Source organism: Pelophylax lessonae (genome assembly GCF_965119305.1).
Source record: "Pelophylax lessonae genome assembly, chromosome: 2".
In the NCBI taxonomy this organism is placed as follows: Eukaryota; Metazoa; Chordata; class Amphibia; order Anura; family Ranidae; genus Pelophylax; species Pelophylax lessonae.
The window spans coordinates 492595715-492613515 of record NC_138769.1 but is presented as its reverse complement, the minus strand read 5'-3'; the positions used below and the strand labels follow the sequence as shown (position 1 = coordinate 492613515).

At 41.3% G+C, this 17801-nt stretch overlaps 1 protein-coding gene across 3 annotated transcripts in view; it reads right to left on the bottom strand.

Moving 5' to 3' along the window:
* The window catches only part of UGGT2 (UDP-glucose glycoprotein glucosyltransferase 2), a gene marked incomplete at its 5' end in the record, with an annotated part of 753177 nt that overhangs the window by 101413 nt on the left and 633963 nt on the right, over positions 1-17801 (bottom strand). For all 3 annotated transcript variants that reach the window (XM_082245311.1, XM_082245312.1, XM_082245313.1), the window contains 2 exons: positions 3935-4019; positions 12874-12972. In XM_082245311.1, coding sequence (XP_082101437.1) covers positions 3935-4019; positions 12874-12972 — 184 coding nt within the window. The remainder of the gene's footprint in view (positions 1-3934; positions 4020-12873; positions 12973-17801) is intronic.

Here is a 17801-nt window from a genome sequence, read left to right as displayed (position 1 = left end):
GCATAATTATTGTGAGACATGAATCCCTCAAAAAAAAAATATTAAAATGCAGGTTCCCGCTATGCAAAATGTGAACGGGGCCTAAAAGTTGGAAAACACAAGATTCATATTTATTGGAAGCAAAACAAATACAATGAAGGTATTAGTCAAGCCATGTATTTAATATACATTTCCTAATATGTCAGGAATGTATGCAAGCACACTTTTTTTTCAGGGTTTAGGGACTGCTGTATGGTGTAAGTGTTGAGCTCTTAAGGACACCGCCACTCGCTTTTCTTAATTTAAGGGCTGGTCTTGCCTATTTTTATTTAAAAGGAAGTTCAGAAAACAAAACACACAGTAGTTTCCCTTGCAGGGGTACTCAGTATTTAAAACATGCTTTAAAATAAACAATATTCAGCCCTTACCCACTTAGGCCTTTGTCTGTCTCCCACAGACTGAATAATCACCAACTTGGTGCATACAGCTAATAGCCTCGTGCTGCACTGGCTCCCACCTCTACCCTAGGTGTTCATCCCTGCTGACTCCTGGGCCAGACCTCATGTCTGCCGGATGGAGCCCAGAACCCTAGTGAGGTCGATCCTAAAGGCCCAGCACACATCTGACCAATTAGTGTGCTGGCAGTTCACTAGACCTGGACCCTGGCAGGGTACAAGGGAAACACTACCATGCACATTCCCCCAGGGAGAGGGCATAACACACCAGCCAAACCTCTTCAACTTGGCAGCTTTCACCCACAAGGGCCAAACCAGAGGCGTAACTAGAGCCTTCAGGGCCCCGATGCAAGAAAACATGAAGGGCCCCCCCAGATCCCTGGCCGGGGCCCTTCCCTTCAAGCCCAGGGCTCTTCCCACTAATCCTGGGGCTCTTTACTCTCGTTGCATGGCCTTTTATTACGGTCCCGCAGCAGGATCCTTTCACAAGTTCTGCAGTGGGCTCCCTTCCTGCAATCTTGAGGCCTCCCCACAGTGGTGCAATGCCAGGGCCCGGTCGCAAGTGTGACTTTTGCAATCCTGGAAGTTCACCCACTGGTTTGCTACTGGGCCTCCTGGAGCATGGGGCCCGGTAGCAATCGCAACCCCTGCAACCCCTGTAGTTACGCCCCTGGGCCAAACCCTGTCTTATAAAGGTGACTTTTCCTGTGTCCCCCTGCTATTCTGACTTGGGTACTACAAAGACATCCTCAAGTCTTTTTACGGGTGCACTTCAAAAGTGCCATCTGCCTATTTTCCTTGTTTTTATTTGGGAACCTAACCCTTTTAATGCCGCTTTGTTAAGCTTTGGGCCATTTCCCTCCTGAACCTGTAAGGAGGCCTCTGTCTACTGCACTGTTAACCTCTGTTGTGTCTGTCATACCATTATACATCATCACATATTTCAGGGTTAGCAGCAACCATCTCAACCTGAACCATTTGGTCTACCAATATTTTTGTTGTGACCCAAGGTAACAAAATCCTCATTTACCAGTGCCTTGCACTTTTCTTTAATGTCAGAAATATCAACACATTATTCAGAACTCATTTCACCAGTGTTCTGCAAGGCAGTGTCAGGAGGGGAATCACACAAAGTGGAGTGGTTGTCTTCCCTGGCAATGTCACTAACCACTGGCACATGATCCTCTTCCAGCAACTCTCCCCGACACCTGATCAACATTACATAATTCCACATTTGGGTTGGTAACCCCAAACACTTCATTATATCCTTTGTGGGTTGTGGGCATGACCTCTGCTATGTGCTCAAATCTCACTTGGCCCTTCCATCCAGTGAAGGATACCATCTGTAACAGTAAGCTACAGAGCAGCTTATGGACAAGGGCTTGATTGTAAGCAATCAAGGCCTTGTCCATAAGCTGCTCTGCAGTTCCTCCATTCAGCACCCCAGAAATTATGTCCACTCTAACTTTACAAATAGAGATCTCTTTTATTAAAGCCAACAGGCTTGTTGCCCATCTTTCCCAGTCTACTTTCCCTATGCTCCCATCAGAGGTACTACGTAGTACTGCACCAACTGCCCCAGGAGACACAGGACAGAGTGGCTATGCAGCAGATACATTGCACAGATCAATTTGCTTTAAACTAAACTGTAGTAAAACATTTTTTTTAACAGGTTCTAGTAATACACCCTTATCACCCACCGTGAGCAGATGATGCTATATTTAACACTTTAACCTTTACATTTTCAAACACTTCAGTTTCAGCTTTTAATGTATTCTCATCACCAGGTTCAAGAATCCTCTTGTCCATCAGAGCAGCACCATCGTTGTCCGGGGCAACCTCGGGCCCTGGCTCCAACACACAGAGCTCCCTGTAGGTTTCCAGGGACACCTCTGCAGCCTTATATACTGTTGCTAGGGGAGATAGCATACCCTGCTTAGCGGGCACCTCTACCTCATTCAATTCAGAATCTTGTTCAACTGACACAGCAGCAGATTCATTCATTCATAAACATTATTAAGCATCACATTATAAGCTTTAATTTTTACACTTGCCTCCCCTCTGAAAGGGCACTGCAGCAAGGCAAGTCCTTTTCTGCACAGACAGTGGATCTCCCATTTGGGGTCACTTCCACTCCAGTGTGGGCAGACAGTCTTTCGCACCCAGTCTACAGACTTGACATCACAGCCATTGCTATGGGCAACCACCCTCCTCTTTAACTTCATGTCAGCCTGTTGCTCACTCCTGGCACTCGGAGCAGGCTTCCCAAACGCATGCACAGATCTTTGGATTGCTAGGTAACTCTGCGCTGGATGCTGGGACAAAGGGCACTTGGAGACAGTATGCCCCCCCACTCAGTGCACCTCAAACAGCGCACTGACTCAGCGTCATGCCAGGGCTTCCCACACTTCATCCTCTTGCCAGCTGAGAACTCTGCATCTCCATAACTGGTTTCTTTGCACCAGTGTTGCTAGGGGCAATGGTCACCGTCTTCCTGCTTGGCAAACTCTGTTCAGGCAAGTATAGAGCTCGTTCAGGCGGTAACAACCCCTCCAGCCACACATCTCTTTTATTTCAGCAATCCTTGCTTCCTTTAGGAGCTTTGACTGTCCCATCTTCACTGTCACTCCGCAACAATTTTGCACAGTCCAGGAAAAAAATAAATAAATAGAGCACTGTCTCTTTAAGTAAGTCCCTTTTCTCTTGCAGGTTCTCCTCACCTGCACACAGATTATTCAGTCTTATGCACCAAACATAGTTCATATGACAGATAAACTTAATTCTTTTGCAGGGATCTCAAATCCTGCCCACTGCATCTGCCACCAATTGTAGGGACTTGCTTCAAGTGTAGGGCTTTTAAAGACAGTGCCACTTGCTTCTCTTCATTTAAGGGCTTGTCTTGCCCATTTTTATTTAACAGAAAGTTCAGCAAATACACGGTAGTTTACCTCGCAGGGTTTACAGCATTTCAATCTTGCTTCAAAATGAACGATATTCAGCCCTTCTGGCTTGTACATGCAGCACTCCTGCTGTGGCCTTACTCTTTAGGCCTTGGTTTGTCTGGATGCTCACCAAATTGGTGCATACAGCTAACAGCCTTGTGCTGCACTGGCTCCCACCTCTCTCCAAGCTGGAGCCCTCCTGACTCCTGGGCCAGACCTCCTGTCTGCCGAGTGGAGCCCAAAATCCTAGTCAGGTCGATACTAAATGCCCAGCACACACCTGACCAATTAGTGTGCTGGCTGTTCACTAGACCTGAACCATGGCAGGGTACTGCCCTGCTACAAGGGAAACAACACCATGCACATAGCCTCAATCTAACTTCAACTTTAAAGATTCTGCCCAAATTTAGAAAGTTTTAATTTTCACTTTTCTTTTGTAATTGCTAGCATATTTGTGCTTTGTGTAGAATATTAGAACCATACAGCCACAGGTTAATATGTAGCTAATTTAAGAACGCATAATAGAAAGTTCAAAATGTTTTATTAAAAAATTCTTACCGTAAACCGCGGGGAAAGGTAGTTTTTCAAAAACCAGAACTTTGTGGGAGTTTTTGTATGTCGAAGAACTGAAAGCATCATTATTCTAGAAAGAATTCAAAGACTGAGATGAAATTTATTTTCAGAGCAATTTATAAAGATCAACCTGAAAGACATGCATGCCATGTTTACATCATGATTTCTTATTATCAAACTTGTAAGTTCCCGGGTTACAAACAAGATAGGGTCTGTAGGTTTGTCCTTAAGTTCAATTTGTTTGTTAGTTGGAACAGGTACATTTTTTACGTTTAGCTCCTGCCAAAATAATATTTTTTACGTTTTTTGGATAACTTAGGGAAGAGTTAACACCCCTGTAACATTTGTTTTGCTGTCTGTGCCCCTGTTCAGAAGATTTCACCTCACGTTCTGTCCCCATGACAATTGGATTTTGAAAATTTTGGGTTGTTGTAGAAACAAGGATTGGTGATAAAGCTTCAGTGGAGACATCTTTTTCCCATGACAACTCTTATAAGAGTGAATTTCCCTTCCTAGGGGTAGATTTCCTCTCACTTCCTGTTGTCTCCCTCCATTTGTAAGTTGAATGTTTGTAACCTGGGGACTGCCTGTATGTTAGAGTAAACCTGTCACAAACCTGTGGACAATTCAAGTTGTGCATACAATGAACAAATACATTAGCACATGTTACCTTAAATGAAAACTATGTCTAAACAACTTAAAGATCCAGAGATATAGGCAGCTGATCTTGTATGTAAACCTCAACTTTTCTTGTAAATGTCAAGCTTAGCCCAGACTTCCTACTGCTCATTGAGGCCACCATATAAAAATACCAGGAGGTAAGAAGGAGAAAGTGGGGCAAGCGCAACCTACACTTTAAATTGTGTCGATCGGCTTTGATGGGCAAAAGCAGTGTGCTTTTGACATCAGTTTGACACATCTCTAAAATGATTTAAGCTCACTGAGATCAGTGAAATATAACCCCCCCTCTCCCATTTCACATTGGTGGTCATTGGCAGTGAAATGACCCCCATCACCCCCATTGGTGATTACTTACCAATCACATGCTCCTGGCTGCTCTTCTCTCTCTCTTTCCAGGCCATAATTTTACCGGTGGTCTGAGATAACTTTGTCCACAGTTTAGTCTCTCTTTCAGTGCTGGGTGTTGAAACAAAGTGTGTTTCAGTGCCTGCTTTCTCTATGATGCCCAACAGAAGGATGGCCACTTGGTCAACATGGCTGTCATAGATCATCACTGTAGATATAACCCTGTGACACTTAATTTCAATTTGAAATCTGTAATGGCAGCTATTGGTCTTGGTTAATTCTGCTGGCTGGGGAAGAAGGGTAGCTCTGTAGTTTTACAAGAAAGAAAAGCCACAGGCAAATAGGTACTGTAACACTGATGGGCAGAGGGTCAGGAAAACTGGGGAATAGCAACTGCATAACAATTTTTCCAATAGTTTAAAAATGTTCTGTCCTTAAAGGGTTCACAAACAGCAGCTTCTGTTCTTTTATAGCAGATGATTATGGCCCAAACAAGATTAGAGAACAAATATGAATGTCTCTAAAAATCCTACAATACTAGGTGATGCAGCAGGATTTTATCACTGTCACAGATTTCAAAGCATCAATATTTATGCCTGCTCACTTGAAAATATTGGGCACGTAACGAGGTAAAATTTAACAACAACTATCTGAAGGAGAAAAGATTGAAATATAACTTAATCATCTTTTGATTAAATGTCTGCATGATGTATTCTGGCATGCCCAATAATATTGTCATTTTACAACACAAGCTCAGCTTATGAATTCATCATTTTAAGCCACAAAAGGCTGGGTGACCTTGAAACACAAGGCACTCAAGCATATATGCTCATTTCCCTACCTAAACATAGTAGATAATAAATAATGTTTATAACTCAAAGCAACAGTGAGAGCTGCTTTTTATTGAAAATGAGAGGACAACACAGCCAGATCAAGCTTGCACTGGACACTTTTTCCATTGGCTTAATTTCTGCAGAAAATTGCTCTTTTATATCACACTGGTAAGTGACCTGGGCACTGTATGGCAGTACTTTAAACGTTGAACACATTTTTTTTTTTTTACATAAACTGCTATCAACCTTCATACAGCCTTATCACAACACTGATTCAAAGTTTTAATTTTATGTGAAGGACCAAAGTAATTTTTAGCTTGGATATACATTTTTTATGTTTTATTCAGCTTTGCTAGAGCATATAGTAGCTGTACCTAGAACCAATCCAGAATACAGATAATAAGCTAAAGGGTAATGTTGATTAGGAAATCCCATTGTTTATTACTATTCATTAAAAAAAATACAATGTTCTACTTTTATGTCAGTTTAATTCTCTAAATTATGCCCCTTAATTCCCTAAGGTCAAAAGCATAACATTTACCTGGGGTAGACCAAAAATGTGTACGTTGCTCCACACAATCTTTTACAGTCTGTTTTACATTTTAGCCTACATTAGCATATAAAGGAAGATGAGGTTGGAAAACGGACAAATTAATAACTGAAATTAGCATCTGAAGGAGTTTTTTTTTTTTTTTAGGGTGGGGGTGTGTGGATTCCATATTTCTAAAACTGTGTCAGTGATGTCTATCAGTATAAACTGGGAGCTCTCTAACAATGTGCAAGATTTACTAAAGGCAAATAGACTGTACTGCAAGTGCAGTTACTCCAAAGCTTAGTAAATTACATGAAGCCTCACTTTAGAATGAATATCCAATCACATGCAAGGAAAATTTAAAAAAAAAAAAAATAATAATTTACGTGCATATGATTGGATGATAGAAATCAGCAGAGCATCGTCTTATTTTCTAAGCTCTGGAGCAACTGTACTTGCAAAGCAAGTCTCTAAATGAGTCTCTAAAACACAATTTTTTAAATCTTGAAACCGGTTCTCAGTAATATTGGTAGTTTATATGTAGCCTGAAAAAAAGAAGAATGGGTTTCAGAAGAGCAATACAAATAGCAAATGCATTGCATATATACAATATTATATATTTTTTTAAATACAGTTATACTGGAGCATTACAAATTTGTATTTAGTCTAATAAATGGCGTGACTTAAAACAAATGCAAAATTAGAGCAGAGAGCAGTTACACCCTTTGCCAAGCTTTCATTGGGGTTCTGTGTTCCCATTGGAGTGATTCCACCATTGTTAACAAAACATTGGTGGAATCCCCCCTCCCCTTCAATGTACAGAACGGGAAGAGCCACTGCTAAGCACAGGGACTAAGCACAGACATTTTTTTTTTACCTTAAACTGATTGTAAAGTCTCGTTTTTTAAATAAAAAAAACAAACATGTGATACTTACCTACTCTTTTGCAGTAGATTTGCACAGAGCAACCTGGATCCTCCTCTCCTGGCCCCTCCTTCCTGTTGGGTGCCCCTTCTTCCTGTTGGGTTCCCCCCCAGAAAGCAGCTTGCTATGGGGGCACCCGAGCCGCATCACAGCTGTGTCCATTCAGACACGGAGCTACAGTCTGGCCCCACCCCCTTTCTAGTCTCCGTGGCTGGCTGACTTTGATTGACAGCAGCAGGAGCCAATGGCGCCATGCTGCTGTCTCAGCCAATGAGGAGGGGAGTCCCGGACAGCCGAGACACTCCTACAACATTGCTGGAGCTAGAGGGACCTCAGGTAAGTATTAGGGGGGTTGCTACACAGAAGGCTTTTTATCTTAATGCAAAGAATGCATTAAGATAAAAAAAACCCTCTGCCTTTACAACCCCTTTAATGCAGAGAATGGATTTAGGTAAAAATGCTTCTGCCTTTACAACCACTTTGCCACAAAAGGCTTACAAACATGGACAAGAGGATCAGGTCTTGTTCAAGAACAGGGAAGACTTGTAATGTGAATATGAGGAGAATGGGTAGACGTGCTCAAGATGCCATAAAGTCCACTGCTCACACAGCTACTTTTCATTGCAGTGGTGTGGAGAATGGCAATATAATGGATCTTAAAGAAAATTGTCTGTTGCTGGACAAGATCAGGACTCTCTTTGCCAAGAATCAGAAAAAATGGCGAGAGTGGCAGGTCCTTTGAAACAGACAGCTGAAAAACACTGCCCGATCTTAGATATCGTGCAATGTGCAGATGGTAAGGAGATGACTTATGCTGTGCACAGTATTATTAATTTTGAATCATTTTGAAAACAAAGCTTACAGCATGAATATGGGGTAAACAATGCTAAAAAGTTAGAATATACCAAAATCTGTAAGTAAAAATTTAAGGACCTTGTTGAATCCATTTAAAATTGAGTCTACACTAGACAGATGCGCAAATATAGAGATAAGTAATTGTAAATAAATGGAAAAAAAATAGATGACAGGAGTTTTTTTTGCACTTAGCTCCTCAAAGTAGAACTAAAGGCAAAACCTTTTTCATTTTGCAAAGGGTAAGGGAGGGTTATAGCTCCTGTCAGTTGTTTGCCATCTGAGTCTCATTGGGAATATTTCTCTTTATGTCCTTTCCAATAGCCAAAATAGGAAGGGAGAGGAAACCCCTAAAAGAATGTGGGAATCATTGGTTGTCACCTTTGAAGATTTTCATTGTATTCCTGTTCTAGTGACAAACCAAAATTTTGGATTTTCATTCACCCTCACTCTCAGTGATAATGGTAAACAGAACAAATACAGAGGGAGAAATCTGTCCAATGGGAACACAGAAATAAAAACATGACTGGTGTTCTAATCCCTCTTTGGTATAATCCCACGCTAGGTGCGCTTTACTCTCTACCTGACCCACATGGGTGGGCATCCCACGGAGTCAAATATCTGTCATATTTTTACTTCACAAGGTTTTGAATTCTTTCTCTCTTAAAAGATGAATTTATTCTGCCCTCTTATTATTCTTTTTATTACTATCAGCTACAGCATGCCATTCGAGCACAATTTGGTTAGTTAAATAACCCTATTCAAGTGACTCCCCTTTACGTCAGCGTGACCCTGTTAAACTCAATTCCATGTATTACTCTACACTTGTGACTGGCTCCAATCCTAGGTTTGTTACTGATCAGGCTAAATGGGCTTCCCTAGATATAGCGCTCACTGATGCATACTGGTCCCAGGTTAGCCTCCATTATTTCCTCGAAAGATAGCATTATACACTTAAAACTTTTTCATCTTTCATACCTTACCCCTGTTAAATTACATTAAATGGGGTTACCTCCTGTAGCAACCTATTTTAGAGGATGTAGCAAGATTGTGGATTTTCTGCAATGTTTTTTGTCATGTCCCTTGGCTGGAGGAGGTGGAATCGTTTATTTCTTCTGTATTAGTCCTCCCTAATGTTTTGAATCCTAAAACGTTCCTTCTGGGAATTTTTGGAGGACTATCTCTTTCTAAATATGCCAAACGGTTATTATGCATTTTGTACTTTTATGCTAAAAAAGTAATCTTACTCTCATGGAAAGGGTCAGTATTGCCCACTATACCTAATGATTCCCTCCCTCTATATGGGCTCACTTTTGAGTTCAGGAAGAAACGGAAAGTGTTTGGGGGATTGCTAGCCCTCTTACCATGACCTCTCTAGATCCAGATGACTAGATTCTGCTTTATTGTTATCCATGCATACTAAATAATTCTAATCTAGAGTGGGTAACCATACTATTTTCATATTTTGCTAATGTTTCTCAACCAGTGTTTTCTATTCTGCATGAACTGTGAGACCCTGCGAGGTCATTTGTTGACTCATAACATTTTTTTTTTTTTGGACCTTTTTTTTTTTGAAGAAAAATTAAACAGAGAGATATACACAGAGTATTCAAGTCCTGCTTAAATTGACACACTTTACGCAGGGAGGAGTAATCAGTACCAGAATCCAAAGTGAACTAAATATGAATGAACAGTTGCTTATAAAAACAGCAGGATAAGTATTCACAGGTATGTATTCATAATAGAAGGAGCCAACATTCTACAATAAAGACCTGAAACTAGTAGTATTATTGTTACATGCTTCTCCCCATCCATAGCTCCTGGTGGATATGTGGCGGGTTGTTACTAGAAAATCGCCAGGAAGAAAGACCATTGAAAGGGAAAGAAGGGAGGGTGGGGTTCTCTGGGTTGTCATGGCAAAAATGGCTACTGAGGCAACATGAGGTGTGATGTCTTTAGGAGTCAAGGTTTTAGAAGAGACATATCGAAGACAGGGAGTAAAAACGTATTATTCTAAAGTTCTAGTGCAAAACACCCCCTATTTATGGTTGTATTTTATGCAATTTGTAAGTTACATCATAAGTGACTTTTTGCGCTACTATTATTTTTCATTCATGTATTATTCTAAAGGTTGCCAGACTTTTGTGTAAAAGTGGATTCTATCCTGTAAAGTGGCTTCAATTTTGGCTTGTTTTATCGCTTGAGTGACCCTAGATGAGGAGTGTGGATGTTTTCCAGGACCTGGTAACGATTTGCTTAGCTGCTGTTGTAATTTGTAATAGTCCCTGGGTATTATTATTCAACAGGGCAATCTGAGGGTCCTGTTGGAGAATGATTTCAAATATGTGGGTATGGATTTAGAAAATCTCAGACCAAAAGGATCACACTAAGGGAAGGATGGGTAGCCTGGAATGTACTTCGCTATTCTTGTTGTAGAAAAAAAGTGTCAAAATAAAAAAAGACAAAAAAGCACACTAGAACGCCGCAAAAATGCATGTAAAAGCATATAAAAAACGCAGAAATTGTGGTGTGAACAAGCCCTTAAGGGTAAACTATAAGGGTTTATTAAAAATCTTCTTTCTTAAAACACATTTGTAAAAATATTTTTATTTTCATTTAGTTAGTTAAATATTAATCACTTCAGCTCTAACACCTGTACACCCCTATGGACCAGAGCAATTTTTACATTTCTGCTATAGATCTGTATATTCTACAATAAATTTGTTGTTACGTTTTTTCCTACTTTGATCAATGAAAAAAATAGTGTTACTGCAGTTAATAAGTAAAAATGTAATTTAATCATCTTTCCTGTTTGAAATTACACTAAAATTATGATTCTGAAACAAAGCATTGTATCATTATTCAAAAACAAAGTTTTTTTTCCTCCAATTTTTGTCTTTTTAATGCAACACAAAAAAATGAATGATCAAAAAAAATAAAAATGAAGAAATAAAAACATTAATGGTTAGACAAAAAGAAAAACAACAGCAGGAAAATAACTAAGGGCAGGAGGAGTTAACTAAGGCTAATTATGGTAAACTAAGGATTTTAAGGAGTTAAATAAGGAAATGTTTCCTACATTTTTTTTTTTAACTTGCTTTAAATGACCTTATATATGCAGATCAAAGCTCATTCCTATTGGGCTCAGATGAATCAGCCACTGCATTGAAACGCAGCAGCTGGTGCGCGGTGCAGGTGCAGTGTGTGGTGACCCATGCTGCGCTGGAAAAAAGGACTGCACACAGTAACTTTTTGCATTGGTGTGAACCAGCTAAACCAGAGACAAGACATTTTGTCTTATCTTGTGTTGAAGGTGTGGTGGGACTGCGCTGGAATGGCCACTTAACACAGTCCCACTGCACCTGGTGTAAATGGACCCTTAATCTTTAGATAAATTATGTCTGCTGTTTTTATACAGAACATACAACATGTTGTGCTGAAAGAAGCCAGCTGTTCACAGAACTTGTATGGCACATTAAAGCAGTCACCTATCCCTTACTAGACATCGAAGCTGGAGATTTTTATTAGAAAAATTGAGGCAAAAAAGCAAGCTGTTCTGCTGTGCTCTCCATATTTCTGTACGAATCAGTTTAACATATATTTATTTCCTTGCATAGAAAAGCCTGTCCACTGCCAGCAGGCTGCAGAGAAGATCTTTGTTCTTAGTGTAACTCTAGTGGCCTGACAAGCCCCCTATTCAGTAAGAGCTAGAGGTCTCCAATAAGCAAGAAGCATATGTTTTGCTCATTGAGGAGTGCTTCCTTTGTTTCAACAAGAGGTGTGTTTAACCTCTGCAGAGAAACTACGGCTTCCACACAAAGGTCTTCCTCTGCAGTATACTGGCAGGGGGACAGGCTTTCTTCTCAGGATGCAGCTGCTATCTAAAGAATATGAACTGTAAGACTTTAAAAGTACCTTTTGTTTTAATGTATCTGGAGTATATTCAGCTGATTTAAATTGAAAGTTCAAAAGAGCTTTAAAATGACTCCTGGGCTCTAACATATTGGAGATTACTTCACCCCCAAATCAAAATGTGGTCTTTCCTAGAAAATATTAGCTATTTTTCCCATGGCATTTTTTCTAAGTCTCAATGGAAAAGCCTTCTAATGTCTTTCTTTTCTGCTTAGTTCATAAATCAGGGAAAACAAACTAGATGTAATGCTAAAAAGAATAATTTAAAAAATGACTATGGGAACATTGTAAAAGTATTATGAATTCATGGATTATGAAACATTACTATTGCAAAATCAGTACTTTTTCATTATATAGAATTCATAACAACAAAATAAAACACTGCTTTGCACTCATAATGATGGAGCAGCTTCTATTGACAATGCTTGCCTATGAAGCAAAGTTCCTCTGCCAAGCATCCCTCACTGCTACTTCCAAGCTTCCCTTATTGTACCATGTGGTACTAGATATTATGGCTCCATAGGAAAGCAAACTTACCCAATCTCCAAAACTCAAAACAAAATTAGAGGATTAATTTAATACTCCTGTGTCGTGCGGGGGATCTGTGATGGAAGAAAATTTTAAAATGTGTTTGGACCATTCATTTTAAGTGGCAGATTACAATGTTCCACCAATCAGTACTGCACACATAGGTAAAGAGTTGTGCTTACATGTCAGTGATTAGGTCTTATGAATGTAATGTATTAATAAACATACACAATTTTCTTTACAAGTGCAAAATACCTTGCAAATGATCAACGCCTATTAACCATAAATGCATGTTTATAAAATTATTTTATCCTTACCGAAGAAAACGCTCATACAGATGTCCTGACGCAACTGAGAAGATATTTAGTACATCGGGCTTCTTGTCTTTTGCTTCTGTATTCACTGCTCCTGTAAAACTGAAAACACAACTGCAGATGAAGAACATTCAGGGTGAAAATGCCCAAAATTTTAGGAAAATGGTTATTGGCATGTGTGCTATTTTATTACAAAACTTAAGCTGGCCATACATGAATCAAAATTCAGCCACTTCAGCAGGGACTGGCCACATTTAATCCATGTATGGGCACCCTGGTTGTACAGAAGTTGATCTACTGATTAACTTCTGTACAACCAGCCTATCAGGTTTTTCCCTATTGATCAGCGCAGCCGACAGTGCTGATCATTGTATTCTGACTCGGGGGAATCAGATAATTTTTTTTTGTTCATCCTGCTGGTTGAATGAAAACAAAAAAAAAATGATGAATGTATGGGCTGCCTTGTACATTTGGCTCTTATCAAGTTAGGATTTTTACTGAATAGATTACTCTAGGACATGAAACCACATGCTGTGATCCACAAAATGTCCTCCTGTGACACATGTTGAGACTGTTAAAACAACCAAAATCCACAGTTTTTTTTCCAAGTAAAGCAGTAGCATATACATCTTGACTCAGGATAAAAGGTATTGGTATCAAGAAGTATTTGGGGCTGCAATAATTAAAGCATATCTAAACAAATACTGTAGTTTTGCAGCTTTAATGGACCAAAGTCAGTTCAGGTCTGTATGCATTTAATGTATATAAGTACCTAAATTTGACTTTGTAGCAGCCTCTTGTACAGCAAAGCACTGAGTAGGAAAAGTAGCACATGGTGTCAATCGGTTGTGTTGCAGACCTAATACGAATGGGAAGAATCCCAACAATAGGTAAAAGCAGAGTGACAGAGAGATAAGCTCTCATATACTGTTGAGTCACATGATGGGGAAGAAAAATCGAGAATTTAGAAGATATTTTTCTTTTTCATTAAAGTAATATTTAAACTTTATTTTTACAAAACTGCTGACAGGTAAGGGGTTTTATCACAGAAGAAACCATATCAGGCTCCTCTGTTGAAAACCCCTATTTATATAGATTCATTCCCATCACCAATCTCCCTGGCTTCATTTCCTGAGCCTGCTCCTCCGCTGGAGCTACCACAACTCTGATATCCACTTCTGGCTTCCGGTCTCTTTTGCATGGTTTAGAATTTTCCACTGCTGCTTTTTTGGGAACACATGACTGTCTTGCCATTCATTTGATAAATGTGCCTGGATATCCGAATCTTGACTGATTTTTCACAGCCTGGTCATGTGAAATCTGTTTTCAATTGGTCTATAAGTGAATAAAATAAGCTTGAGTTTGTGTCCAATTCAACTAATGCTGTATTCTTGACCACTCCCAAGAAGCTCATTCTGCTGTTCCAGATACAGACTCCGCAATTAATTTTACTGCCACAAACACTTTCCATGTACATCTCTTCCTGAGAAACTTGCTCTGTGAAGATATGAACACTCCTATGTTTTATGGCCTCATCCTGATCATGTGGGAGGGATTCCTCAATCTCACCTCTGGATCCTAGAGTTCTACTGCTGCCTACATGAAATTAATTCACTTCAGCTGTACTGGCCTCTTAAAACCTCTGAATTTGTGTCCCGCATGAAAGTTCTATCTGTACATATTTGGAGAGCTTTGTGGCTACATGTTTGGGACGTTAGAAGATGCCTTTAGACAATGGGGTTTAATTACTAAAGGCAAATCCACTGTGCACTACATGTGTACTTGGAGGTGCAGTCGCTGTAGATCTAAGGGGAAGATCTGAAATGAGGGGAAGCTCTGCTAATTTCTATCATCCAATTATGTGCAAGCAAAAAATGGATTTTTGTAAAATCTTACCGTAAAATCCTTTTCTCTTAGCTCATTGACAGACGTAGTCCTCGGTGATACACCACCTTCGGGTTATGTTGCCTCCACAGGAGCAGGACTAGACAGGAAATTAAAAAGCTCTGGCCACACCCCAGGGGCAGTCCCAGAGGGTATATCCTCTCTCTCTCTGCCTCAGCAAATCAGTTATGTGAAAAAGCAGTGCTTAGAGAATTTAACCCAACCCAACTCCAAAACAGAGGGGCGGGGACTACGTCTGTCGATGAGCTAAGAGAAAAGGATTTTACGGTAAGATTTTACAAAAATCCATTTTTCTCTAGCGCTCATCGACAGACGTAGTCCTCGGTGATACACCACCTTCGGGACGTCCCAGAGCAGTATCACAACTGAGGGGTGGGAAAATGGAAATCAAATCCCAATCTAGAAGGCCCAACCGGTGCCAACTAGAAGTTTACAATGCTCATCCTTAATGATGAGACTCAACCAAAAAAAGAGAAAACAATTTTTTTTTTCCAACAGAAAAAAACCCTCGAGGTAGACCACCGGTCTCCTCAAATTGCGGCCTGCAAAACCTTGCGGCCAAATGAGGCATCCGCCGATGCCGTCACATCAATTTTATAGAATTTTGTAAAGGTATGTACCGACGACCAGGTGGCCGCCTTACATACCTGGACCACTGACGCCTGATGGCGAAAGGCCCAGGAAGTACTAAGCGCTCGAGTGGAGTGCGCCCTAACAGGGAACGGAGGACTCTGACCCTTAATAGAATAAGCCTGTACCACCGTTTGTCTAATCCATTTGGCAATGGTCGCGGCAGATGCAGGCAAACCCTTTCTGGGGCCATCCGTGATCACAAAAAGTGAATCCGTCTTACGGAATGATTCCGTAGCTTTCAGGTATACCCTGATTGCCCGAACCACATCTAAGGAATGCAACGCATGTTCCCGATGATGCTTGGGCTGAGGACACAAGGAAGGTAGTACAATATCTTCATTCAGATGAAAATCTGAAACCACCTTGGGAAGAAAAGATGGCTTAGGATGAAGTACTACCTTATCCCTATGAATCACTAGGTATGGTGACTGGCATGATAATGCAGCCAGTTCTGACACCCTGCGAGCAGAAGTAATAGCCACCAAGAAGGCCACCTTCTGGGATAGAGTAAGCAAGGGAATCTCCCTGATGTTTTCAAAGGGAGGTTTCTGTAGAACCGACAAAACCAAATTAAGATCCCAGGGCGGTAAGGGCGCGCGGACTGGAGGAGCCAGGTGCCGCACCCCCTGGATGAAATTCCGCACCAAGGATTTGGTGGCTAAAGGCTTCTGAAAGAAGATTGCTAATGCTGAAACTTGACCCTTGATGGTGCTCAAGGCTAGCTTCTGCTCAACCCCTTGTTGCAAAAAGGCCAATATTCGAGTCACCGAATAGGTACGTGGAGGAAATCCTAAAGATTCGCACCACGCAATATAAGTCTTCCATGTGTGATAATAGACTTTGCTGGAAGTCGCTTTCCTTGCTTTAATAAGGGTAGGAATGACTGAAGTAGACAAACCTCTGTCCTTCAGTACTTGGGTCTCAATGGCCAGGCCATTAAAACCAGCGACTGTAAAGCACGATGGTAAATTGGTCCTTGAGACCACAGACACTCCCTGAGACGAAGTTCCCACGGAACGTCTACTACTAACATGTCCAAGTCGGCCAGGCCGGCTTGAGGAGGCCAGCCTAGAATTTCTAGGACCACTGGCGCTGATTGGATCTGAACCAGGCGTCCCTAGAGGTATCTGGCCCCGACCATCCGAGAAAGTCTGGTCGTTTTCTGTTCCCACACATTTATCAGATACCTGATAGTTATCAGGAAAGGTGATCTTTTCTGGTTGAACCTCAGGGACCGAAGTCACCCGACTAGAGGCTACTTGGCCTATCTGGTCAACCAGATCCGATTCCTGTGAGGTATCGGGACTAATCTTAGGAAAAGGTAAAGGAAAAGATCTATTCAGGGAACGGTAATTACCGCTTCCTGTAGTACTTAAATGTTGGAAGGGAAGAATCGCACCGGTAGTAGTGGTTGATGCTCGATCTAATGTCCTGAATACCGGTGAAAACGTCCCCCCACCCTGAAACCGGGTGGGGGCGCACCTTCAGGCTGTGTACTCCTTTGCTTCGGGTTTGGCTGGGTTGGTCCTTTGCTTGTCCGACCAGCCCTTCTTGAACCCTCCTGGAGGAGTCTTGCCTTTCCCGCTAGTACCAGCCGGGCGCCCTTTATGGGCGGTAAAGAAAGGTCCTCGCTTGTTGCGAGGTCCCTTAGCTTTAGCAGCCTGTGGCAAAAAAGTGCTCTTGCCCCCAGTGGCATCCTTAATGATTTCATCTAGGTTGGCCCCAAATAGACGATTCCCCTGAAAGGGGAGATTTGTCAAGGTCTTCTTGGAACCTAGGTCAGCTGACCAGCATTTTAACCACAGCACACGTCTGAGGATCACCGCTGTCTTAGATGCATGCCCTAATAAGGGAGTAGTGTCCAAGGCTGCGTCACAGATAAACTGTAGCCCTTGTATAATCTGTTCCATCAAATCAGATGTCTCCTGGGGAATATCTTTTCCCCTAAGATCTTGGCGTACCATTTTCGCCCATTCCGTAAGTGTCTGGGAAACTAGACCAATAACAATTACTGGTCTAAAAGCTGACCCTATCAGAGAGACGATGGTGCGGGACTCTGCTTCCATCTTTCGATCCACCGGATCCTTAAAGGACGAAGTGTCCTCCACTGGAATAACCGTGGCTTTATTCAGCCTGGAAATAGGCGGATCCACGACTGGTGGTACCGTCCATTTCTTAATGATGGATTCCTCAAACGGATAGCGTCTAGCAATACGCTTGGAAATAGTAAAGGTACGTTTAGAATGCTCCCATTCTCCTTTAATCTGATTACCGAAACATTTAGGTACAGGAAAAGCCTTCATCGTCTTGATGGGTTTATTAGTACCAAAAGGAATCTCTGTTTCAGTTGCCTCTGCCGGTAAAGCCTCAAGTTTTAAGGTTTCCTGCACTGC